This window comes from Pteronotus mesoamericanus, unplaced genomic scaffold (assembly GCF_021234165.1).
Source record: "Pteronotus mesoamericanus isolate MK-2021 breed Mesoamerican mustached bat unplaced genomic scaffold, CSHL_Meso_final scaffold_85, whole genome shotgun sequence".
Lineage (NCBI taxonomy): Eukaryota > Metazoa > Chordata > Mammalia > Chiroptera > Mormoopidae > Pteronotus > Pteronotus mesoamericanus.
Genome location: NW_026555329.1, coordinates 48,067,712 through 48,095,126, shown reverse-complemented (window position 1 = coordinate 48,095,126; position 27,415 = coordinate 48,067,712). Strand labels below are relative to the sequence as shown.

Here is a 27,415-nt window from a genome sequence, read left to right as displayed (position 1 = left end):
GAAATAGTCAAGATTAGAGCAGACCTGAAAGACATAGAGACGAAAATAACAATTAAAAGGATTCAACCAATCTAGAAGCTGGTTCTTTGAAACGATCAAAAAAATTGACAACCCTTTAAGCAGACTCATCAAGAAAAAAAGAGAGAGGAGACAATATCAGAAACGAAAGAGGGTAATAACAACTGATACCACAGAAATACAAAGGATTTAAGAAACTACTATGAACAATTATATGCCAAGAAATTTGAAAACCTGGATGAAATGGACAAATTTCTAGAAAACTATTATCTTTCAACACTGAAGAAGGATGAAACAGAAAGCTTGCACAGACCAATAACAGCTGGCCAATTTGAAGTAGTAATGAAGAAACTCTCCACATACAAAAGCCCAGGGCCAGACTGTTTCACAGGAGAATTTTACAAAACATTTAAGGAAGAGCTAACCCCTGTCCTTCTCAGACTATTCCAAAAAATCCAAGAGGAGGGAAGACTCCCAGACTCTTTTTATGAGGCCAGAATCACCCTAATCCCAAAACCAGATAAAGACCCTACAAAGAAAGAAAACTACAGGCGATTTTCACCGATGAATGTAGATGCTAACATTCTCAACGAAATATTGGCAAACCTCATCCAGCAATGCATTAAAAAGATTATCCACCACGATCAACTGAGATTCATCCCAGGAATACAGGGATGGTTCAATATGCGCAAGTCAATAAACATAATACATCACATAAATCAAGAAAAGACATAAACCACATGATCATCTCGATAGACCCAGAAAAAGCATTCGATAAGGTACAGCACCCATTTATGATCAAAACACTCAGCACAATGGAAATAAATGGGGCATTCCTCAACGTAATAAAGGCCATATATGAAAAACCTACAGCCAACATCATACTCCACGGGCAAAAACTGAAAGCTTTCCCACTAAGATCGGGAACACGACAAGAATGTCTGCTTTCATCGCTTCTTTTCAGCATGGTATTGGAAGTCCTAGCCACAGCGGTCAGACAAGAAAAAGAAATAAAAGGCATCCAAATAGGAAAGGAGGAAGTAAAGCTATCATTGTTTGCAGTTGACATGATAGTGTACATAGAGAACCCGGTAGACTCTACCAAAAAACTCCTCAACCTAATGAGTGAATTTGGCAAAACAGCAGGATACAAAGTCATATTCAGAAATCGAACGCATTTTTGTACACCAGCAATGCAATACAAGAAGAAATCAGAAAAAAAAATACCATTCGATATAGCAAGAAGAAAAATAAATACCTAGGAATAAATTTAACCAAAGAGGTAAAAGACCTGTACGCAGAAAACTTACAACATTGAATAAAGAAATTAAGAAAGACACAAATAAATGGAAGCATATACCGTGCTCATGGGTTGGAAGAATTAATATCATCAAAATGTTCATACTACCCAAAGCAATTTATAGATTCAACGCAATCCCTATTAAGATACCAATGACGTATTTCACAGAAATAGAACAGACATTTCACAAATTTATATGGAACCATAAATGACACCAAATAGCTGCAGCAATTTTGAGAAAGAAACACAAAGTAGGAGGGTTCACAATACCGGACATCAAACTATACTACAAAGCCAGTCTTCTCAAAACAATCTGGTACCTGCACAGGAACAGATCCATAGACCCGTGGAACAGAATAGAAAGCCCAGAAATAAGCCTAGGTCTCTATGGGCATCTAATATTTGACAAAGTGGGCAGAAGCATAAAATGGAGCAATAATAGCCTCTTCAACAAATGGTGTTGAGGGAGCTGTAGGGCTACATGCAAAGAATTGAAATTGGATCATCAGCTGACACCATACACAAAAATAAACTCAAGGTGGATTAAAGACATAAATCTAAGTTGCAACACCATAAAAGTCCTAGAGGAGAACATTGGCAGGAAACTCTCAGATATCCCATGCAGCAGTTTTTTCACTGATATGTCTCCTAAAGCAAGGATCATAAAGGAAAGAATAAACAAGTGGGACCTCATCAAAATAAGAAGTTTCTACATGGCTAAGAAAACATCAGCAAACAAAAAGGGAGCCAACCCTATGGGAAAATATATTTGGTAATGACACATCAGATAGAGGTTTGATCTCCAAGATATATAAAGAACTCACTTGATTCCACTCCAAGAAGACAAACGATCCAATCAATAAATGGGCAACGGACCTGGCCAGACAGTTTTCCAAGGAAGAGATTCAGAGGGCCTAGAGACATTTGAAAGGATGCTCAGCATCACTAGCCATCAGAGAAATACAGATCAAAAGCACAATGAGGTACCACCTCACACCAGTCAGAATGGCCTTCATAAACAGATCAACAAACAACAGGTGCTGGTGAGGTTGTGGAGAAAAGGGAACCCTAGTCCACTGTTGGTGGTAATGCAGACTGGTGCAGACATTGTGGAAAGCAGTGTGGAGTTTCCTCAAAAAGCTGAAAATGGAACTGCCTTTTAATCCAGTGATTCCCCTGCTCGGACTACACCCTAAGAATCACAAAATGCCAAATTAAAAGAACCTATGCACTCCAATGGTCATAGCAGCACAATCTACAATAGCCAAGTGTTGGAAGCAACCTAAATGCCCATCAGTAGATGATTGGATCAAAAAATAATGGTACATTTACACAATGGAATACTACGCAGCAGAATAAAAAAAAAGAAATACTAAACTTCGCGACGGCATGAATGGAACTAGAAAGCATTTTGCTAAGTGAAATAAGCCAGGGGGTGAAAGACAAATACCATATGATCTCACCTATAAGCGGAACCTAAGCAAGAATACAAAGATGCAAGGAAAATAATATCAGCAGCACTGAAAGCAAAGAAAACCAACAGAGACAAAAGGGAAGGAGGGAGGGGGGTGGGGGAAAGGGAAGGGAAGGGGAAATTCAAGGAACATATAGCAAGGACTCATGGACAATACCAAAGGGGAAGAGTTGAGGAATGGAGGGAGTGGGCAAGGGAATGTGGTGGGGGGAAGGCAGAGACAAATGTATTTGAGAAAATAAATAAGTTTTTTTTTTAAAAAGAGACACAAATGGACACTTCAGAACACTCAAGGAAAGAATTCATGAAGAAGACATAAACATTATAAACATATATATCCAACATAGGAGCATCCAAACAAATAAGTAAAATTTCCAGAACTTCAAGATATGGAAGCAATCACATACTAAAGGATTTTTACATCCCCCTGTCAATAGTAAATAGATCTTCCAGACAATATATGAATAAGGATATTGTGGTATTGAACAATATCTCACATCAAATGGACTTTACTGATTTTATATATATAACCCTTTAAAGAAACACATTTTTTTCAAATGCACATGGAACATTTTCAGATAGAGGACATGATAGGGCACAAAATAAGACTCAACAAATTCAAGAAAATTGAAATTACATAAAACATTTCCTCAGAACACGAGGGTCTGAAGTAGAAACTAACCTCAGGGGAAAAATTTAAAAACATCCAAAACATGGATACTGAAAAACATGCTATTAGACAATGAATGAGATCAAGGAAGAAATGAAGAAGTTTCTGGAAACAAATGAAAATAATCAGACAAAAGTCCGAAACCTATGGGACACAGCAAAGGCAGTCATGGGAAGTCCTGTGAAAGACACAGGCCTACCTAAAAAAGATATAAGCATTTCAAATAAACTGTTTAACCCTACAACTATAAGAACTGTAGAAACTACAATAAACAAAGCCCAGAGATAACAAAAGGAATGACATAGCCAATGTTAGGGCAGAATTAAAAGACTTAAACTCTAAAAGAACACTTCAAAGGATCAATAAATCTGGGAGCTTGTTCTTTGAAAAGATAAACAAAATGAACAAGCCTTTAGGCAGGCTCCATAATAAAGAAAAGGAGAGAGGGCCTTAAATAAATATTATCAGATTGAAAGAGGAGAGATTAAAACTGATACCACAGAAACACAGAAGATTGTAAGAAATTTCTATGCCCAACTGTATGCCAAGAAATTTGAAAACCTCGGTGAAATGGATAAATTCTAGAAAAATAAAATCTTCTAAAACCGAATGAAAAAGAAACAGAAAGCCTGACCAGACTGATAACAGCTGGCAAAATGTAAGCAAAATGAAAAATTGCCCAGCACATATTAGCCCATTACAGGATGGTTTCACAGGAGAATTTCACAAAACATTTAAGGCAGAGCTAACTCCTCTGCTTCTCAGACTATTCCAAGAACTCCAAGAAGAGGGAAGACTCCCAAACTTTTTTATGAGGCCAGCATCATCCTACCCCAAAAACCACATAAAGACACAATAAAGACAGAAAACTATAGGCCAATAACAATGATGAACAAAGACACTGAAATCCCCAAGGAAATATGGCAAACACTATCCATTAATGCATTAAAAATTTTATAGACTATTATCAAGTGGGAAAATTCCAGGGATGCAAGGATAGTAAAATATTCACAAATCAATAAATGTAATATATCACAGAAAAAAGGAAATGCAGAATTCACATGTTTGAATCAGTGGATGTTGAAAAAGCATTTAATAAGGTACAGTACCCATTTATGATAAAAACACTCAGCAAAATGGGAATAAAGGGGGCATATCTCAACATAACAAAGGACATAAAAAAGAAACCTTCAGGCAACATCACACTAAACTGGCAAAAATAAAGCTTTCTCACTAAGATCAGGAAGAAGACAAGGATGTCCAATTTCACCACTTCTATTCAACAAAGCACTGGAAGTGCCAGCCACAGCAATCAGACAAGAAAAGGAAATAAAAGGCATCACTATTGGAAAGGAAAGGTTAAACTTTGATTGTTTGCAGATGACATGATAGTGTACATAGAAAACCCTGTAGGCCTTTCCAAAAAACTCCTCAACCTAAAGTGTGAATTTGGCAAAACAGCGAGACACAAAGCCAATATTCAGAAATTGAAGGTATTTTTTACACCAACAAAGAAATATCACAATCAGAAATCAGGAAAACATCTCATTGGATATGGCAACTAGAAAAAATAGTACATAGGAATAAGCCAAACCAAGCAGGAAAAATACCTGTACTCAGAAAACTACTCAACATTGAAGAAAGAAATTAAGAGGGACACAGGTAAATGGAGGTATATATTGTGTTCATGGATAAGAAGAATTAAACTTCACAAAACAGTCCAAAACCTATGGGACACAATGAAGGCAGTCCTGAAAGGGAAGTTCATAGCAATACAGGCCTACCTAAAAAAGATAGAAACATTTCAAATAAATCACCTAACACTCCAGCTTCAAGAACTGGATAAACAACAACAAACAAAGACCAGAGAGAGTAGGAGAAAGGAAATAATCAAGATCAGAGAAGAACTGAATGACATAGAGACTAAAAGAACAATTCAAAGGATCAACAGATCCAGGAGTTGCTGCTTTGAAAAGATAACTGAAATCAACAGCCTTTAAGCAGAACCATGAAAAAAAATGGGGGGAGAGGACCCAAATAAATAATATCAGAAATGAAAGAGGAGAAATAACAACTGATACCACAGAAATACAAAGGATTGTAAGAAACTACTATGAACAATTATATGCCAAGAAATTTGAAAACCTGGATGAAATGGACAAATTTATAGAAAAATATAACCTTCTAATACTGACTGAAGAAGAAGAATAAAGCCTGAACAGACCGATAACAGCTGGTGAAATGGAAACAGTTATCAAAATACTCCCAGCACACAAAAGCCCTTGACCAGACAGTTTCAAAGGAGAATTTTACAAAAGAGTTAAGGAAGAGCTGACCCCTGTGCTTCTCAGACTATTCCAGAAAAATCCAAGTAGGGGGAAGACTCTCAATGTCTTTTCATGAGCCCAGAATCACCCTAATTTCAAAACCAGATAAAGACACAAGCAAAAAAGAAAACTACAGGTCAATATCGCTGTTGAACATAGAAGCTAAAATCCTCAACAAAATGGCAAACCACAACCAGCAATACTTTAAAAAGTTCATACACCATGATCAAGTGGGATTCATCCTAGGAATACAAGGATGACACAATGTTCACAAATCAATAAACATATCACAAAAATTAAAGGAACAATAAAAGTCACATGATCATATCAATAGATCTGGAAAAAGCCTTCGATAAGGTACAGCACCCTTTTATGATTAAAACGCTCAGCAAAGAAGGTTTAAAGGGTGCTACCTCAACAAAATAAAGGCCATATAAGAAAAAACTATAGCTAACATCATACTCAATGGGCAAAGACTAGAAGTTTTCCCACTAAGACTGGGAACAATAAAAAAAGTCCGCTTTTCCCACTTCTATTCAACATAGTATTTGAAGTCTAGCCAAAGCAATCAGACAAGAAAAAGAAATAAAAGCATCCAAATTGGAAGGGAGGAAGTAAAACTACCATTCTTTCCAGATGACATGATAGTGTACACAGAAAACTATAGATTCCATCAAAAATTTACTCGATCTAATAAAGGAATTTGGCAAAACAGCAGGATGCAAAGTCAATATTCAGATATTAAAGGCATTTTTGTACACCAAAGATGAAATATCAGAAGCAGAAACCAGGGGGAAAAAATCCCCTTTGCTATAGCAACAAGAAAAACAAAGTGCTTAGGAATAAACTTAACCAGGGAGGTAGAAGACCTGTATGCAGAAAACTATACAACACTGAAGAAAGAAATTAAGGAAGACAAATTAATGTAAGGATATACCGAGTTTAATGACCAGAAGCATTAACATCATCAAAATGTCCATACTACCCGAAGCAATTTATAGATTCAGTGCAATCCCTATTAAAATGCCAATGACATATTTCACAGACATAGAACAAACACTTCAAAAATTTATATGGAACCATAAATGACCTGAATAGCTGCACCAATTTTGAGAAAGAAAAACAAAGTAGAAGGAATCACCATACCTGACATCAAACTATACTAAAAGGGCACTGTAATCAAAACATGCTGGTACTGGCATAAGAACAGACACATAGATTAATAAAATAGAATAGAAAACCCAGAAATAAACCCATGTCTCTATGGTTAATTAATATATGACAAAGAGTGCAGAAGCATAAAATGGAGTAAAAATAGCCTCTTCAACAAACGGTGTTGGGAGAACTGGAGATCCACATGCAAAAAAAATGTAATTTGATCACCAACTTACACCATACACAAAAATAAACTCAAGATGGATAAAAGACTTAGATGCCATTTGTGACACCATAAAAGTCCTAGAGGAAAACATAGGCAGGAAACTCTCAGATATCCCATGCAGCAATATTTTCACCAATATGTCCCCTAGAGCAAGGGACACAGAGGAAAGAATAAACAAATGAGACTTCATCAAAATATGAAGCTTCTGCAGAGCTAAAGAAAATATCAGGAAAATGAAAAGGGAGCCCACCATATGGGAAAATGTATTTGCTAATGATACTTGAAACAGGGGTTTGCTCTCCAAAATATATGAAGAACTCATATGACTCCACTCCAGGAAGGCAAACAGTGCAATTTAACAAAAGGGTAATAATGGATCTGAACAGACACTTCTCCAAGGAGGGCATACGCAGGGCCCAGAGACATATGAAAGAATGATCATCATCACTAGCCATCAGAGAAATGCAAAGTAAAACCGCAATGAGATACCACTTCACACTGGTCAGAATGGTCATCATAAACAGATCAATAAGCAACAGGTGCTGGTGAGGTTGTGGATAAAAAGGAATACTAGTACAATGTTGGTGGGAAAGCAGACTGGTGCAGCCACTGTGGAAAACAGTTTGGAATTTCCTCTAAACACTAAAAATGGAATTGCTTTTTGACTCAGAGATTCCACTGCTGGGATCATACCTTATGAATACCAAAATACTAATTCAAAAGAACCTATGTACCCTAGTGTCCATAGCAGAACAATTTACAATGGCCAAGTGCTGGAAGTAACCTACGTGCCCATCAGTAAATGAGTGGATGAAAAAACTATGGTATATTTACACAATGGAATACTACGCAGCAGAAAGAAAGAAAGAGCTACTACCCTTTGTGATGGCATTGATCAAACTGGAGAGCATTATGCTAAGTGAAATAAGCCAGGCAGTGAAAGACAAATACCATATGATCTCACATGTAAGTGGAGCCTAGCCAGCAATGCAAGCAGGCAAGGAAGATATGACTAGGAACCACGAAAGAAAGAAGCAGCTGAGAGAGGCAGGAATGAGTGAGGGATAGAGGTATTGAGGAGCGAAAGGAGAAGGGTCAGATCAAGGGACAGGTGTGAAGGATCCTTGGACAAAGACAAAGTGGGGAAGGATTGAGGTGTGGAGGTGGAGGTGGGTGGGACAAGGAAGAGTCGTGGTGGGTAAATGGAGACAAATGTATTAGAACAATAAAAAAAATTAAAAAAGAGGAATTAACATCATCAAAATGTCCCCACCATCCAGTTCAATTTATAGATTCAACACAATCTCTATTAAAGTAACAATGACATATTTCACTGATATAGAACAAACCTTTCAAAAATTTATATGGAACCATAAGTGACCCTGAATAGCCTCAGCAATTCTGAGAAAGAAGAACAAAATAGGAGGGATCACAATACCGGATATCAAAGTATATTACAAGGCCTCTGTAATCAAAACTGTTACTGGTATAAGAACAGACACATAGATCAATAGAAGAGAATAGAGAGCCCAGAAATACACTCATGTCTCTATGGTCAATCAACATTTGACAAAAGGGCTGAAGGAGCATAACATGGAGTAAAAATAGCTTCTTCCACAAATGCTGCTGGCAGACCTGAACAGGTATGTGCAGAAAAATGAAAGTCAACCACCAAATTACACTGTACACAAAAATAAGCTAAAGATGGATAAAAGACTTAAATGTAAGTTCAGCACTATAAAAGTCCTAGAGTAGAAAGTAGGAAGGAAACTCTCAGATATTCCATGCAGCAATATTTTCACCAATATATCCCCTAAAGCAAAGGAAAGAAAAGAATGACTAAACAAATGGGATTTCATCAAAATAAAAAGCTTCTTTATGGCTAAAGAAAATGTCAGCAATACGAAAAGAGAACCAACCATATGGAAAAATATATCAGCAATGATACCTCAGAAAAGCATTTGATTTCCAAAACGTAAAAAGAACTCACAACTCCACTCCAGGAAGACAAAAAATCTTATTAAAAAATGGGAAAAGACATGAACAGATACTTCTCCAAGGAGGATATACTGAGGACACAGAGAAAGATGAAAGCATGGTCAAAATCAGTAGCCATCAGAAAGAGGCAAAATAAAACCACAATGAGATACCACTTCACTTCAGTAGGAATAGCCATAATAAGCAAATCAACAAACAACAAGTGCTAGTGAGTTTATGGTGAAAAGGGAACTCGAGTATACTGTTGGTGGGATGTAGCCTGGTGCAGCCACTGTGGAAAACAGTATGGAATTTCCTCAAAAAACTAAAAATAGAACTCCATTTTGACTTGGCGATTCCACTGCTGGGATTTTATCCTAAGAATCCTGAAATACCAATTCAGAAGAATGTATGCACCACAATGTTCATAGCAGAATAGTCAAATAATAGAAACAATGTAAGTGCCTATCAGTAAATAAGTGGATCAGAAAACTGTGGTACATTTACACAATGGAATACTATACATCAGAAAGAAGGAAGGAGCTACTATCTTCATGACAGCATGGATGGATCTGGAGAGCATTATGCTAATTGAAATAAGCAAGGCAGTGAAAGAAAAATACCATATGATCTCACCTATAAGCAGCACCTAATCCGAAAAAACAAATGAGCAACAAAATATAGCCAGAGACATTGAAATAAAGAACAAACTGACAGTAACCACATGGGAGAGGGGAGGAGGATATCGGGGGAGAAAAGGGGATTGTCGTCAAGGAACATGTTAAAGGATCCATGGACAGCCACAGAGGACTATGAATGAGGGAGTGAGGTGAGGGTGAGTGGGGTGGCGGAGAGTGGTGGGAGGAAAATGAAGGCAACTGGACTTGTACAACAATCATACTTGTGTAACTTGTAAAATGGAAGATAGGCTTGTCCATTTGTGTGGATTCTCTTGTTGTACTTGGGCTGTATCTGCTGGTGGCTCCTTTTCTGGTGGGTTCTCCATTCCAGCGGGTTTACTGGTATTCACAGCTCCCACCTTGTCTTGTATGCTGTTGTGCAGGTGTTTGTTAACAAAGCAGTATTACTACATAACCAAATCTATGCCAACAAAAAGAACCCCCCTATAACATCAGCAATATCAATTAAAATTGAGCAAAGATTAATTAAATGAAGAGGGATTAAGAATATTATAAGACAAAGAGAATATAAGATGACTAAAGAGGGAGAAATTCTGTTGTGTGCTAAGAGGGAGTAGAATTTGTAAGGGTCGGGATAGAACCAAGGCATGAAAAGGAGAGAGCAAAATTTACAGTATCAGTAAAATATAAAAGGGCGATGGTAACAATGGGGTATGGAGAGGGAAGAGTATACGAGGAGGTTTGAAATAAAATCAAAAGGGTACTGGAACAATGGGAGCAAAATTGCAGAAAAACGACAGCAGGGTCTATAACAACAAGAGCTGAATAAAGTTTAACAAAAGTGGTAAGGGAATAAGAATATTATAGAACAGCAAAAAATGAAAGTGATGTCTACAGTTAAGAAAAATGCTTTTGAGGGCATGAGAGAAGCAAGCTAATAAGAGTAAGGGTAAATCCCTGGTTGAGAAAGGGGCATAAAAGAAAAAAAAAGAGAGGAAACAATGAAATAAAATTCCTCACTGAACTGGTCAAGGGCAAGATGAAGCTGAAATAGAATAAGACAGCAGGAGAGTATTTTATGGGATTTTAAGTACAAAGAAGTAGTGAACAAAGAAGAGTTCCCTTGGTGAAGTATAGCAATAATCGTGATATTTCACCCAACTAGCCTCTGTTTTTAAAAGTTAAAGAAGAAATAAGACTCTTGCTAGAAGGGTAAAAGAATGTGAGCAGACTTAAGAAAGAAGAGTGCGTATGTTAGGTTAGATGGAGGAGAAATAGTGAGAGTAAGGAATAGAAACTTGGCTTAGTGTGAGAGAAATAAAGTTAACCACAACAGTAATAAAGCTTAGGAAGATGCAAAATGGATTAAGACCCGGGAAGGGTACTGTGTGAGATTTGGAATAACAATAGTATGATAAGAAATATATAATCTGAACAGAAAGAATAAAAATTAGAAGACCAAGAGTGGTGTGTTATTTGGAATACGAATAAATTGAAAAAATAAAATGCAATATGAAAGAGAGAATAAAAAGTGAAATCAAACAAGAAAACAAACAAAAAAAAGGGAAAGAAGAGAAATAAAGAGAAACATACAAATTCTTAAAGACAGCAAAGTGAAATTTGTCTTAGTTGTTGTTCACCTTCTGACCTCTTTCTGGATCTGTCTCTGATTTTCTCACAGCTCCAGGTTTTATTGTCATACTCTTGGTGGCAGGGGAGGGAAAGCCTCCTGCTGATGTTAACCCTGCCATGCTTGTTTTACAGGTCTTTCAGTATCATGGAGGCAGAGGGGTCCTGGGCTGTTATTTCCTTTCCTTTGTTTCTGCAAGGATGGGTGCTCAGTCTGGGCTACAATAATCACAGGTGACCAGTTTCCAGCCCAAGCCCTCAGGGCACTGTGTAGCTACACTGTATGGTCTGTGCATTTGTGTCAGTCTGGCACTGATAATGCCCCTTGTTTTGAACTTCTTTGATAAGGCATGAGGTTCACTGAGTGGGAACATATTGCACCCATCCTCCTCCCTCGTTGGGCAGGCCACGGAGTGTGTGAGGTCTCTGCATGGCAGCTGAGTACCCCTTGACAAAAGTCTCGCTAGGTGCTGCTGCCTCTCCTAGCACCTGCTGCTCCCCTTTGATCAATCTGTGAGGTACCCTGAGTGGGAGCAAATCGCACCTACACTCCCTCCTCACTGGCTGGGAAGTTCCCGGCTGCACACACAAGGTCCCTGTGCACACGTGGTTCCTGCACAGCAGACAGTTCCCTTTTTGAGAAGAGTCTCCTTGGGTATTACCTGCTTCTCTTAGCAAGTGCCTGGCTTTCCACACAGTCCAAGCCTTTGACCAGTCCAGAGTCTATCTGGGTCATGGCAAGTCACAGCCCATGTCTTCTTCCAACTCCAGGTACTGCTTGGCTCTCCAATTTTTCTGATACTGTTCCAGCTGGCGACCACTACCCCAGCTGGGGTGCACCACCTTCTGTGTGTCACTTGCTGCCTTTTTCTCCCCCTGGGACTTTACACATCTAGATCTCTCCTGGCTCAGGTCTGGGGCTTCCCCAGTCTGGGAGGGGAAGGGAGCTGCTAGGTTGTTATCACTGCCCCAGCTCTCATTCAATGCTCCCACAGTAGCCTTGGTCTCCAGAATAAGGCCCAGGGACATTCTCGTCAGCCTACAAAATCTCCTTACCACCCGTTATTAAGTGTCCTCTGCATATTTTGGCTTCCAAACTTCCTATAAGCAGGGATTCTGTTGGCTGTTCCCTCTGTTCTTTGGAAGATTGGCTAGGTGTCCCAGTTGGGTGCATGAGCAAGTGTGCTCAGCTCCCACTTACATGGCCACCATCTTCCTACCTCTCTGAAATTTTTAGAACTATTTTTTTAAATTTTATTTTAGTTTATTTTTTCAAATACATTTGTCTCTACCTCCCCCCCACCACTTTACCTTGCCCCCTCCCTCCTTCCCTCCCTCAGCTCTTCCCCTTTGGTTTTGTCCATGAGTCCTTGCTATATGTAGAACTACTTTTAAATCTCTCCTTGATTAAAAAAATGTCTTCCCCCGAGCTGAGGGAGGGAAGGTGGGAGGGGGCAAGGGAAAGAGGTGGGGGGGAGGCAGAGACAAATGTATTTAAAAAGTAAATAAATAATAAAAAAAAAAGTCTTCCCCCAAAGATGACCACAACTGAATTCCTGGAACCTGTGTCTGTGTCATCTTACATAGTAAAAGGGATTTTGCATAAATAATTAGATTAAGGATCTTGATTGAGAGAAGAAATTATTCTGGATTTCCTGGGAGGGCCCAATATAGGTAATTATGAGTGCTTATAAAATGCAGGCAGCAAGGGCAAAGTGAGGAGAAACTGATGTGACAATAAAGCAGAGATTGGAGTGCTGTAGCTACAAGCCAGTAATGAAGGCAGACTCTAGAAAGTAAAAGAGACGGGAAATGGATTCTGCTCTGGAGACCCCAGAAAGGAACCAGTCCTTTCCTTTGTAAAAAGGACACAATTTTAGTCCTTTAAGATTCACTTTGGACTGATGACTTCCAGAACTATACAAATATGTTTGTGTTAAGTCACTAGCTTTGTGCTAATTTGTTATATCAGCAATAGGAAACAAATATATGTGGCTTTCTAAGCTTTTATTTTGCCAGCTTCAAAGAATTCCCTTATCATCTTTAACTTGGACTTAGTTAATAGGTCTCACACTTTCTTGTATTTTATTGAGAGTACAAACACAGGAGAGATTAAAGCTTTACTTCTCTTCAGCATATATCTGTTAATAAATTATTCCATTTTTCCTGAGCTATGCCCTTCACATTTTTACTTGTTTTTATTATTATTGCATTTACTCCTTTATCATTTAGTCCCGTTTTGCTCCCTTCTCCCTACAATCACCACACTGTTGTCCATGTCAATGAATCCTTTTTCCATTTTGCTCAATCCTTCCACCACTACCCTCCTCACTCCTTAATTGTCATCCTGCTCTCTATCTATGAGCCTGTCTCTATTTTTCTTGTTAATTCAGTTTGTTCATTCAATTCCATATATGAGTGAAATCATATGGTATTTGTTTTTCTCTGACCGACTTATTTCACTTAGCAAAGTGTTCTCTAGGTCCACCCATATTCTGGCAAAGGGTGAAATTTACTTCTTTTTTTATGGAGGAATAGTATACCATTGTGTAAATGTCCCACGGTTTTATCCACTCAACTACTGATAGACATTTAGGCTGCTTCCATATCTTGGTGATAGTAAATAACACTGCAATGAACATAGAGGTACTTATGTTTCTTCGAATTAGTGTTTTGGGTTTCTTTGGATATATTCTCAGAAGTGGAACTGCTACATCAAAAGGTGCTTCCATTTTAAATATATTGAGGTATCTCCATATTGCTTTCCTCAGTGGCTGTACCAATCTATATTCCCAAGTGCAAGATATCAACAGTGCAAAAAGGTTCCCTTTTCCTTGCATCCTTGATAGGACTTGTTTTTTGTTGATTTATTGATAATAGCCATTCTGACAGATGTGAGATAATATCTTCATTTTGGTTTTAATTTGCATTTCTCTGATGATTAGTGATATTGAGCATCTTGTCATACGTCTATTGGCCATCAGTATGTCCCTTTTGGAGAAGTACCTATTCAGGTTCCTTTCCCATTTTTTAATTGTGTTGTTTGTTTTTTAGTATTGAGCTTTGTAAGTTCTTTATAGATTTTGGATTTTAACCCCTTATCAGATGTATTAGCAAATATGTTCTTCTATTCTGTTGGTTGCCTTTATTTTGTTGATGGTTTCCTTTGCAGTGCAAAAACTTTTTAGTTTTATGTAGTCCCATTTGTTTAGTTTTTCTTTTGTTTCCTTTGCCTAGGTTGATATATCTGATAAAATATTGCTATGAACTATGTCTGCGATTTTGCTGCCTATGTTTTCTTCTACGATATTTATGGTATTAGGCCTAACATTTAAGTTTTTAATCCATTTGGAATTTATTATTGTGTGTAGTGTGAGAAGCTGATCTAGTCTCACTTTTCTGCATGTATCTATCCAATTTTCTCATTACCGCTTATTGAATAAAGTATATTTAGACCATTGTATGTGCTTGCTACCTCTGTCAAATATTAATTGGCTATAAATGGGTGGGTTTATTTCAAGGCTCCCTATTCCATTATATTGATCTATGTATCTGTTTTTATGCCAATACCAGGTTGTTTGGATTACTATGGCCTGGTAGTATAGTTTGATATTAGGTAGTATGTTTCCTCCAGTTTTGTTCTCTCAGCATTGTTTTTGTGATGTGGGGCCTTTGTGGGTCCATATAAATTTTTGAAATATTTGTTCTATTTCTGTGAAATACATCATTGGACTCTTTACAGGAATTTCATTGAATATACAGATTACTTTAGGTAGCATGGGCATTGTAATGTTGTTAACCCTTCCTATCCATGAACACAGTACGTGCTTCCACTTATATTTGTATCTTCTTCAATTTCTTTCTTCAGTGTTGTATAATTTTCCAAGTAAGGGTCTTCTACATTCTTGGTTAGATTTATTCCTAGGTATTTTATTCTTTCTGAAGCAATTGTAAATGGAATTGTTTTCTTAATTTCCTGTTCTGTAAGTTTGTTATTAGCATAGAAAAATGCAACTGATTTCTACTTTGCTGAATTCATTTATCACTTCTTGTAGTTTCTTGGTGGAATCTTTGGGGTTCCTAGGTACAGTATCATGTCATCATCAAATAATGACAGGTTTATTGTTTTCTTTCCAATTTTCATGCCTTTTATTTATTCTCCTGTTCTTGTTTCTGTGGCTAGGAATTCCAGTATGATGTTGAATAAGAGAGGTGAAAGTGGACATTCCTGTCTTGATCCCAGTCTTTTGGTGAACACTTGTAGATTTTGCCTATTGAGTGTGATGCTGGTAGTAGGTTTGACGTAAATGGTCTTTCTTATGTTTAGATATGTTTCCTCTATTCCCCTTTTGCTGAGAGTTTTGATCATAAACAGGTGCTAGATTTTATCAAATGCTTTTTCTCTGCAACTATTGATACGATCATGTGTTTTTTATTCTTCATTTTGTTTATGTGGTGAATGACATTAATTGATTTGTGAATGTTGTACTAACCATGCATTCCTATAATAAATCCTACATGATCATGGTGTATAATCCTTCTGATGCATTGCTGTATTCTTTTTGCTAATATTTTTGTGAATTTTATCAGCTATGTTCACCAGGTATATTGGCCTATAATTTTCTTTTTCTGTCATGTCTTTATCTGGTTTTGGAAGTAAGATAATGCTAGTCTCGTAAAATGAACTTTGGAAACTTTTCTTCTCTTGAATTTTTTGAAATAGTTTGAGAAGGAAGGGTGTTAATTCTTCTTGGAATGTTTCATAAAATTCATCTGTGAAGCCATGCCATCCAGGGCTTTTGTTTGTTGGGACTTTTTTGATTAGTGCTTCAATTTCACTAGGTGTAATCTGTATATTCAAATTCTTCCTGATTTAGTTTTGAAAAATTGTATGTTGCTAGGAATTTTCCCATTTTAACCAGGTTTTCCAATTTTTTGGCATATTAAATCTTCATAATATTTTCTTACACTCTTTTGTATTTCTTTGGCATCAGTTGCTATTTCTCCTCCTTCATTTATGCTTTTATTTATTTGGTCCCTTCCTCTTTTTTTCTTGATGAGTCCAATTAAAGGATTGTTAATTTCATTTACCTTTTCAAAGAACCAGCTCTTGGATTCGTTGATCTTTTATATCATTTTTTAAAACTCTATTTTGTTTATTTCTGTTCTGGTATTTATTATTTCCTTTCTTCTACTCTAGTCTTTGTTGTTCTTTTTCAAGTTCCTTTAAATGTAAATTTAGATTGTTTATTTGAGCTTTTTCTTGTTCTTTTGGAATAGACCTGTAAAGCTATGAGTTTCCTTCAGGGTTGCTTTTTCTGCATCCCACAGATTTTTGATCATTGTCTTCTCCTTTTCATTTGTTTCAATGTATCTTGATTTTTTTGTTGACCCATTTATAGTTTAAAACATGTTATTTAGCTTCCATATTTTGCATGTTTTTCAGTGTTCTTCTTATTGTTGATTTCTAGTTTCATAGCATTGTGGTCAGAGAAGTTACTTGATATGATTTCAATCTTCCTAAATTTATTGAGACTCATTTTGTGTCCTGAAATGTGGTATATCCTAGAAAATGTTCCAAGGGCACTTGGAAAGTATGTATATTCTGCTGCTTTGGGGTGAAATGCTCTGAAAATATCAATAAATCCATTTGATCTAGTGTACCATTTTATTTCTTTTTTTTATTGTTGTTCAATTACAGTCATTCCCATTTCCCCTTCATTATTCTCCTGCCCTACCCATCCCCCCGGTTTCCACATTCAATCCTTACCCCACCCATTGTCTTTGACCTTGGATCTTTTATACATGTTCCTTAACCATTTTCCTTCTTTCTCCCTCTATCCTTCCTCCCTCCCCTCAGCTCAGACCACTGTCTCCTTGCTGTTTTTCTATCAAGAAGATCTATCCATTGAAGTAAATATGCTGTTAAAATCCCTGACTATGACTGTATTTCTGCTGATCACTCCCTTTATGTTCATCAAGATTTGTTTTACATATTTAGGTGCTCCTATATTGGGTGTGTGTTTACTAGGGTTGTGTCCTCTTGTTGGATTTTCTTTTTATCATTATGTAGCATAGTCTTTTTTCTCATCGTACAGTTCTGGTTCTAAAGTCTATTTTGTTGGATATAAGTATTGCTAACTCAGCTTCCCCCCTTTCCATTTGCATGAAATATCTTTTTCCATCCTTTTACTCTTAGTCTGTGTTTATCTTTCAATACAGGGTGGGTCTCTTGAAGGCAACACACATATGGGTATTGTTTCTGATCCGGTCAGCTACCCCATGTCTTTTGGTTGAAGCATTTAAGTCATTTACATTTAAGGTGATTAGTGATATATACATATTTAGTGCCATTTTACTTTAGACTATTTTCCTCTGTTGGTTTTTTCTTTCTCTTTCCCTTATTTTTCTCTTAAAGGAAGTCTTTAACATTTTTTGCAGTAGTGGTTTGGTGTTAATAAAGCCATTTATCTTTTTCTTGTCTGGGAAGCTCCTTATTTCTCCTTTAATTTTAAATGATAGCCTTGCTGGGTAAAGAGCCTTGATTGTAGGCCCTTGCTTTTCATCACCTTGAATATTTCATACCACTCCCTTCTGGCCTGAAATGTTTCTGTTGAGAAATCAGATGACAGTCTAATCTGTGCTCTCTTGTAGATAATGACTTGCTTTTCTCTTGCAGCTTTTAGGACTCTCTCTTTGTCTTTAGGCCTTGCCATTTTAATTATGATGCCTCTTGGTGTAGGCCTCTTTGGGTCCAAATAGTTTGGGACTCTATGAGCTTCCTGGACTTGAGTGTCTTTTTCCTTTACCAGATTAGGGAGGTTTTGGTCAACATTTCTTCAAATAGGTTCTTGATCCCTTGCTCACTCTCTTCTCATTATTGTATTCCTATGATTCAGATGTTGTTATGTTTCATGTTGTCCCAAAGGTTTCTTAAGTTCTCCTCATTTTTCAATTTTTTTTTTCTTTTTGCTGCTCTGCTTGGGTTTTCTTTTTTCTATCTTGTTTTCTAAATCACTAGTTTGATCCTCTGCTTCATCCAACCTCCTGTTTACTCTTTCCAGTGTATTATTTATTTCAGATATTGTATTCTTTATTTCTGAGTGGTTCTTTTTTGTGGTTTCTATGTCTTTTTTATGCTCTTGGGTATACTTATAATCATTACTCTCAACTCTCTATCTGATAAATTTCTTGCCTTCATTTCATCTAGGCCTTCTTGTGGAGAATTACCTTGTTCTTTCATTTGGGGACTGTTTTCTTTGTTTTCTCATTTTGGTTGCCTCTTTATGTTCGTTTCTATGTAATAGGTAGATCTGCAAGACTCTGGTGCAGACCTAAGTCAAACCCGCCTATGACTGGCCCTGGGCAACCTGTTTGGAGCTATTGGTGATTCACAGCTTGTGGTTCCCTCTGCTGGGCCTGGGTATTTGCAGAAAGAACCAGATTGTGCATCAAGGCTGGCTGCTATCAGCATCAGACCAGTGGAAGGGTCATCTGATCTTTCTGAGCTCCCAGAGATTTGCTTCTGCCTTCAGGCTTTATGTTAGCCTTAAAATGTGAAAGTTTTCCAGCTGTACTGCTCAGCAGCAGGGCTCTAGAAGCACAGGGTGGGGCAGAGTAATTCCTGTGGATGTGGCTTCCCCTCACCCTGATGTTATTCAGAGAGGAATGTTTTGCCTGAAAGAGATAGGTCTTGTGATATAGGAAATGACTCAGTAAAGGGATCCTGGTGGCTGTTCCTTCTGTTTTCTCCCCAGAGCCATCAACCCCATATTTTCCCCAAGTGTCTCTAGTCCACTCTGCTCCCTCTCTGCCAGAGCCTAGGGGAAGTGGCTGCAAATGGAATTTTGGGCATTGGCCCTTTAAGGGGTTTTCTGTTTCTCCAGTGGTCTCTCTCTGGTGGACAGAAACCCTGCTGCATTTCACAGCTATGTTATTTGGGTTCCTTTCCCAGTTCTGATGCTATAGGCTGGGGACCCCAGCTTGGGATTTAGATCTCACACTTCTCAGGGAGAACTTCCTGGTTGTTGAAATATCCTTTCAGCTGCCCTCCATGGGAGCCTAGCCAGCCCTCTTGTCCCTCCTCTGTACTCCCTGCCAGTTTTGTTGTGGTGATGTGGCTGCTTCTGTGGTTTTAAGGTTTCTCCCCAGCTAGTGTTCAGTTGGTTATTCAGAATGATTTTCCTTTCATTTAGTTGTAATTCCAGTTTGGTCCTGAGATGATGTTAGTGTAGCTTCTACTTACTCTTCTGCCATTTTGGGTCTCTTCACAACTTTTTTTAATGAGGTAGATCTATTTTCCACACATTATTCAAGTCAAAGTGTTTGCTTTTTATTCACAAATAGATTGTGTAGTCCTGGTATTTATTCATCTTTAATTAATGTAGTTATCCAACTCTCTGCTGTTGAAATCCTTACCTCTGCTTTTACACTTGGAAATGATCAACATCTTCTCAAGTTTTTTATATTTTGTGGGTCTGCTTAGTTAAAGATATACTGATCTTTTTATCTTATATTTTTTGAGGGATGGGATTCATTATGATACCTTAAATAGTATTTATTTATTTATTTTGGAAATAGACATAGCAAATTAACACAAATACTTATTCAACTACTGCATGTTATACTTTCAAGACCATTTCAGGCTTGGTTCTTCAGCTGTTAATTTACATCTCTAGTTACATTTAATTTCAATGTTGCCTTGAAATAAGTATAAAAAATGATATGGGGGGTTATAGGAGATGAACCAACCCTGACAACTTTACAAAGTAGTTTTTTGAACCTAGTTTGGGGGTGTTTTTCTCTCATCTGGTCAGATTGGGAGCTTCTGTATGCATGACAGAGCCAAAATTGAAACCAATTAATAGAGATTTCACCTCCTTCCCAGTTCCATGCTGCTTGCCCTGCAGAGGGTCATTCTTAGGTTTTAAGATTTTCACTGAGTAAAAATTAAAATTTCTCTTCATTTATCACAGCTAGTTGAGAAGTTTTCCTGGGTTCTTCTGTTTCTGAAGGTTTGTAAAAATAATTGCTATTCCTCAAGCATTTCAATAGGAACATAATGATAGCAAGTCATTAAGCTTTTTGCCCTAATATACAAAAGTATTTAATTTCATTTTTATTTTTTAAACCTAGACAGGTATATGTTAATGTTGTCATTGTTTTTGTTTTTGGTAAAATGACTTTTCTTTTAGAGCAGTTGCAGATTTACAGCAAAAATATTTTTTATGTATTACCTGCCCAACATACGCATACCCTCTCCCATTATCAATATTCCATACTAGAGTAGTATGTTTGTTACAAATGATTAGTCTACATTGAGACATCATAATCACAGTTGGGTGATATATACTTTACTCCTTTCCCCAAAGTCTATAGTTTACATAAGTGTTCACTCTTGGTGTTGTACATTCTGATAGTTTTCACAAATGTATAAGTACATGTATCCATCATTAGAGTATAATACACAGTATTTTTATTATCCTAAAATTTCTGTGTTCTGCATATTCATCTCTAGTTTCCCAACTCCTAGCAACCACTGATTTTTTGAGTATCTCTATAGCTTTACATTTTCCAGAATGTGATGTAGTTGGAATCATCTATGCATGTATGATTGGCTTATTTTTTCAGATTGGCTTTTTTTTTCACTTAGTAATATACATTTCATGTCTTTTCATAGCTTGATGGCTCATTTCTTTTTAGCACTAAGTGATATTCCATTATCTGAATTTACAACAGTTTATTATCCATTCACCTCCTGAAGGACATCTTGAGTACTTCGAAGTTTTGGCAATTGTGAATAAAGATGCTATGAACATCTATGTGTAGGATTTGTATGAACTTAAGTTTTCAATCCATTTGAATAAATTCCAATGAGTGTTATCACCAGATCATATAGTAAGAGCTATGTTTAGTTTTGTAAGAAACTACAACAATGTCTTCCAGAGTGTCTGCACTATTTTGCATTTCTACAAGCAATGAATGATAGTTCCTGTTTCTCTACAACCACCAGCATTTTGTATTTTTCATTTTCTGGATTTGGACCATTCAAACAGGTGTGTAGTGATAACTCATTGTTGTTTTAATTTGCATTTCCCTGATGAGGTATAATATGAGGGGTCTTTTCATATAATTATTTGCCGTCTGTATATCTTCTTCGGTGAAGTCTTCTAAGTTTCCTTAGATCTTTGGACTTCTTTGGTCTACTAAGATCTTTGGAGCATTTTTCAACTGCTCCACAATTGTTTTCTCAAATTGTTTAGTTGTACAGTTCTTTGCATATTCTGGATACCTTCTCTTTTTAAGGTATTTTAAAGTTTTTTTTCCTCAAGGAATAATATAAAGTTATAAAAAGTGGCAGCAGTACGGGGCTTGACTCTGAAAGGGAGGAGGTTCTAGAAGCTCCATTGCAGTGGGTAGGCACTTTTTCATTAATGGGCTTTTGACTTCAGTGTAGAACACTTCTCCACAAAGGCCAGGGATGACCTGGCTTCTTGCAGCACACAGAGTAGGCTGCTTCAACAGAAAGGTAGGCTCAGAAATGCTTGGTCTTTATTGGCTAGTAGCAAGCAGGCAGATTTTTCCCTTCTTGACTACATCCTCTTCAGAGATGCAGTTGGTTGGCAGGACTTTGGCTAGGTGTCCATCTGAGAATCCATGACTTGTGTGGTGGGCTAATGAGGGCAGCCCTGATAATCCAGGGGCCCTGCCCACTTCATCCTTGGCCTTACTGTCCCATTAAGTCCCATGCTCAGGGCTGTTTTAATCTTGGCTGAGAAGCCTTTGCAGGTACAGTGCTTGACTTTTCCAATGGAATATAGGATGTAAACATTAGACTAAAATTTGAAAGTCATGGGGTCAGGGGATAACTTTCACTTTTGAAAAAGGGCCTCCAACTCTGCTTGTCCTTGCCATTGGACAGCTTTCTGCCCTTTGAAGGAACAAGCTTGCTGAAGGACAGATATGGGTGTTTGCATGCAGTGGTGAGGTGATGGTCTGGCTCTCATCCATGCACTCTGCCTGGCTGTAGTCAGCTGCCATACTGGGGAAGTCTACAGGGTAGCTGGATACAAGGCTGTCCTTGGTAAGATGGGGGTGGAAGCTGGAAAGGCAGGTCTGGGGTTTGGGCCTGGAAGATAAGAGCAGTTGCCCTTAGAGGATGAGCTCAGGGGAGAAGATAAGGAGGACCTGACGAGGTGGGATGAAGGCTCAGCCATAAGTGAGGTTGTCCACATGTGTGAGCTGAGATGTCTTTCCATCATGAAACTCAGTGTAGAGCAGAACTGGTCTAGTTTACAGCTAAACACGTAGCACCCTGGACTCACCAGCTGTTTCTCAAAGGGGAAGAATGTTGTGGCATGGCGGATCACATTGCATAATGGAGGAAAGTGAAGTCATCAGATGTCCCTTCTTCCTCATTCTCCTTGATGTAGGCCTGGGCTCCACCCCGGGGATGAGGAGGGGGAAGAGGCCTGGGTCCCTACCACAACCACAGCAACCTTCATCATTCAACTCACTCTCAGGATAGGACTGAGTCCTGGGCAGCACACAGTATGAGTAAGTTTTCTTGGCATGAGCAGATAAGGTGCTGCTGGGAGTGGCTGCCACTTATACAACCTGAGCTGAGGAAGAGGGCTCCTGGGAAAAGTGCTAGAAAACTGGCTCTTTACTACCTGGACTCTTCTCTTTTGTGTATATCTTCTCCCAGACTATGGTGTGTCTTCTCACTCTCTTAATATTGTATTTTGCAGAGCAGAAGTTTATAATTTTAATGAAATCCATATTATTTCTTTCATGTAGCAACTATTTCTTTCATGTACCATATCTTCGGTGTTGTTATCTAAAAAGGTATCATGGTACGTAAGGCCATCTAGATTTTCTCCTATGTTATCTTCTAGTAGTTTTATGGTTTTGTATATTATATTTAAGTCTATGATACATTTTGAGTAATATTTTGTGAAGGGTATCAGGTTTGTGTCTAGACAAATTATTTTGCATGCAGATGTTCAGTTGTTCCAGCACCAGTTGTTGAAGAGACTATTTTTGTTCCGTTTGCTCCTTTGTCAAAGATGAGTTGACTCTTATGGATTGTCTATTTCTGGGTTCTCTGCTTTTTTTCCATTGATCTACTTTTCTATTCTTTCGCCAATACCTCACTATCTTGAACCATAACTTTATAGTAAGTTTTGAAGTTGGATAGTGCAAGTTCTCCAACTTTGATCTTATTCAATGCTGTGTTGTCTGTTCTGAAACTTTTGCCTTTTCATATAAATTTGAGAATCAGTTTTACAATATCCAAAAAATGACTTCCTAGGGTTTTGACTGAAATTGCATTGATTCTATACACAAAGAGGAAAATTGACATCTTCACAATATTTGTGTCTCCCTATCCATAGACATGAGCCATTTCTCCATTTATTCAGTTCTTTGATTTCATGTATCAGAGTTTTGTAGTTTTAGTTATGTCAATATTGTACATAATTTTTAGATGTATATAATTTTGGGGGTGCTAATATAAATGATAGTGTGTTTTTAATTTCAAAATATACATGATCATTGCTGGTATATAGAAAAATGATTGAACTTTTTATATGTTAAACTTGAATCCTGCAACTTTTCCACAATTGCTTGACTGTCCCCAGTTGACTGTCCATCTCCCAAGAAGAGAGCAGGAGTGTGATTTCAGATATCTGATATTTATGCCCTGTAACATTCATTGTTTTGAAACAAACCTAAGGAAATAATTTCTCAAACTATATTCACCTAATCCTAAAGCTTCATGCCATTGCATATCCTTAAAGATGACTTAATGTGAAACTGAGTGTGTGGGGCTCTGCACTTTCTATAGCATTTTAGCCAGAGCAACTCATTTTTTCTTTATACTTTTAATATTAAAATTATTTTAAATTTACAGAAGAGTTGCAAAGATAATACAATACCTTTACCCAGTTTCTCCATTGTTAATTTATTACAGATCTATGGTACATAATTGAAAATATAAAAAAAATCTTAATTACTCTTAACTAAACACTAACTAAATTATAGGCTTTATATGGCTTATAGTGATTTTTCCATGGATGTACTTTTTAGAGCACCTCAATTGGGCTTAATTGAGAATTTATTTAGACAAATAAATTATTTAGCTGTTTTATTTATTATAAATTTTATTTGTTTATTATAAATAAATAATTTATTTAGCTGAAATTTAGTTGTTTCTCTCCTCAGGCTTTCCTTGACCATCACTATATAAAAACTTTCAATTACTGCTACTTAGAAACAAAATAAAACTGGAATAGTAGCTTCTCTTATCATCATCTCAAAGTGCTTTTTGGATCTATTACTTATTGAATCCTCCAATATCTTCATGAGGTCAAGGGGAATGAAGTAGATACCTTTAGTTATTGTTTTACAGATGGAGAAACTGAGGCACAGAGAGGGTGAGACACTTTTAGGTCAGAGTCAAATTGAAGTGGGTCTCCTGATGGTTGACATCCTCATCCTTTCCACAAAATCTTCAGGTAAGCAAAACATACCTGAGAGAGAAAAGCTGATCAGTCTTCGACTTCCTTGCACAGTCTCAAAAGAGCCAACACCTTTAAAAATCTGTAAGAAGAAGAAAAATGAGAGACATGCAAAATGAGCATTGAAATAGATATACTCCAAAACAAACATGCCTTATTATCTTTCCAACTACACTCTATGAAGACAGCAGCATTGTGATTTTATTAGGTTATTTTTGATTAAAACAAGCTTCTAGCAACCTAATACTTTTTTCCAGTAATAGAGTAGAAAATGCTAGTGAGGATGAGGCATACTTTCCAGAGAAATGGAAGTCAACACACAAAATTACTGTAATATTAGAGGCCCTTTGTAACTACTTACATAAACAATGACATTTTACATTTGAATTTGCAAAAAAAAAAAAAAAAAGCATTTATTAAAGCAGATCTAACAGGAGCAGAATGATAGTCAATAGACGTTTACTGTTGTAATTATAATATATTTTCATTTAGCAAAGTAAAATGTTAAATTGCTGTATCTCATAACATGAACAGTGGGCTGGCTGCTGGTGAATGTGTTATGGAATTGCACTACCAAACAGTTGGCGGCTGAAGTGAAAGTAAGGCAGTGAGAGGGTAAGCTGAAATTGGAAAGGGATATGAGATTGACTCAAGCAGACTGAAAAAACCTTTGGATGACAGCTGGAGCAGACCAGCAAGCAGCTGCAGGATCTGGCTCGTTGGTGTGTGCTCATTCCTGGGCATAAGCTCTCCAGGGCTAGAGTGAAGATGGCCATACCCCAGTCAGACTGGAATCCCTGTAAGGGGAATCCTATAGCAAAAAACAAGACTGACTAAGATGCAGAGGTAGAGATCAGAGGGCAGGAGGTAAGTGAGGGTCTTGCTGCTCAGCCAGTCATTTTTCAGATGCTGAAAACACAGCAGGAGAGGCCTGACAGGCAGGATCCAGACCTCCTGTCACCGACCTTAAGGTACTTGCACACATCGGCTTGACCATACACTCCCGCTGAGCTCGTGGATCTGGCAGAGAAGTTCAGACAGAAGGAACTTGAGTCAGCTGCAGTGTGGCTACTGCACCTCTGGGGCACAGTCACTGATGGTGTTGTGCTCTCTGGGGATGAACTGACCTCATTGGTGTCCATTACCACACACCGCTTGCTATGGCAATGCATTCATGGTGCCATATAATATAGTTAGAATGGTTTCCTGCTCTCCTGGTTCAAGGTGGGATACTGCACTGCCTGGCCCAATGAGGGTGACCTCCTTGTGACACAGCTCCACTGGACGTCCATGCTCAAGTTACAAGTGTTGCTCTGGGCAATGGGAATGTGCCAGGCCATTTATGTAGGTAGGTTTAGGGGACCGCGTACAGCCTCGCTCACTGCTGGGATGCATGATTGTATCATCCAGACCACAACTTCCACTGTTTATGGAACTTTAGCACCTGTTCTATCTACTCTGGTGGGCAAGCCAGTCCAATGAGCAGCCCAAACTATAGCAGATTAGAGGAAGGTGGAATTGGCAAGGCAGTGTAAGAGAGTATGGGAAGTCTGAGAGGAGAACACTCCTGAAGAATTTACAATCAAGGCTGAGGGGAAAGAAGAACCAGTGAGAGATATCCATAAACAGTTGTGGATAGACTTGACCACTGCAGGGGTGGACCCCAGAAAAATGCATAAGCAACCTAATCAGATGCCAGTAGTCTTGTGGCAACAGTTGCAACCACACCAGTATTTTCAACGCTTGCCTGAGGAAAATCCGAAGGCCCAACTTCCTCATCCTCAGGGAATGGATTTCCTCTTCCTAGGGGGCCCAACAGGGAGTAACTACATTGGTGCCTCCCTTGTCTTCTTGCCTTTGTTGTCTGATTTCATGGGCATACACCAGAACAAGGGTCCAGAGGTATGCCTCCCTCCAGTCCACCCAGAAGACAATCCATGGGGTAGCTTGCATAGCTAGGAGGAAGCCAAGGGCCCTGGTGGATGAAGGACTTGACTTCCAGGGACCAGAGGCCATGTGTGGAAATAGCTGTTTACTGCTCCCCCTGTAATGTGCAATAGACACTGGTCCTCATGGATACAGGAGGCAAGTGTATCCTTATTCATGGCAACCCAGAACACTTTTCAGGACCCCTCCTCAGCAACAATGGGTATGGAGGTCAATTTTTCAGGGCACATAAGGTCACACTAACTCTGGCAATCTGAATCCACAGCTTTATGCAATCTATATCTCCCCCATATCTGAATATATTCTAGGGGTTGACATCCTCTTGGGGCTGCAGCTACAGAAAACTGCAGGCAATTTTTCCCTGTGGGTCCAGGTGGTCAAGGCAGTTCTGTGAGGGCATGCCAAACATTCCCCTGTACAATTCCCTACACCTCACTGGGTAGTTGCAATGAGGCAATACAGGTTACCCAGGGGACACCATTAAATTGGGAAAACTATCCAGAAGCTAGCAAAAGTAGGCATCAGTTGTCT

General features: G+C 38.1%; 1 protein-coding gene and 1 pseudogene across 1 annotated transcript in view; both read right to left on the bottom strand.

Moving 5' to 3' along the window:
- The window catches only part of HECW1 (HECT, C2 and WW domain containing E3 ubiquitin protein ligase 1), a 681,615-nt gene that overhangs the window by 390,777 nt on the left and 263,423 nt on the right, over window positions 1-27,415 (bottom strand). The window contains exon 4 of the mRNA XM_054564310.1: window positions 24,950-25,019. Within this exon, the coding sequence (XP_054420285.1) occupies window positions 24,950-25,019 (70 nt within the window). The remainder of the gene's footprint in view (window positions 1-24,949; window positions 25,020-27,415) is intronic.
- On the bottom strand, window positions 21,848-24,374 carry LOC129062916 (ataxin-7-like protein 2; annotated as a pseudogene).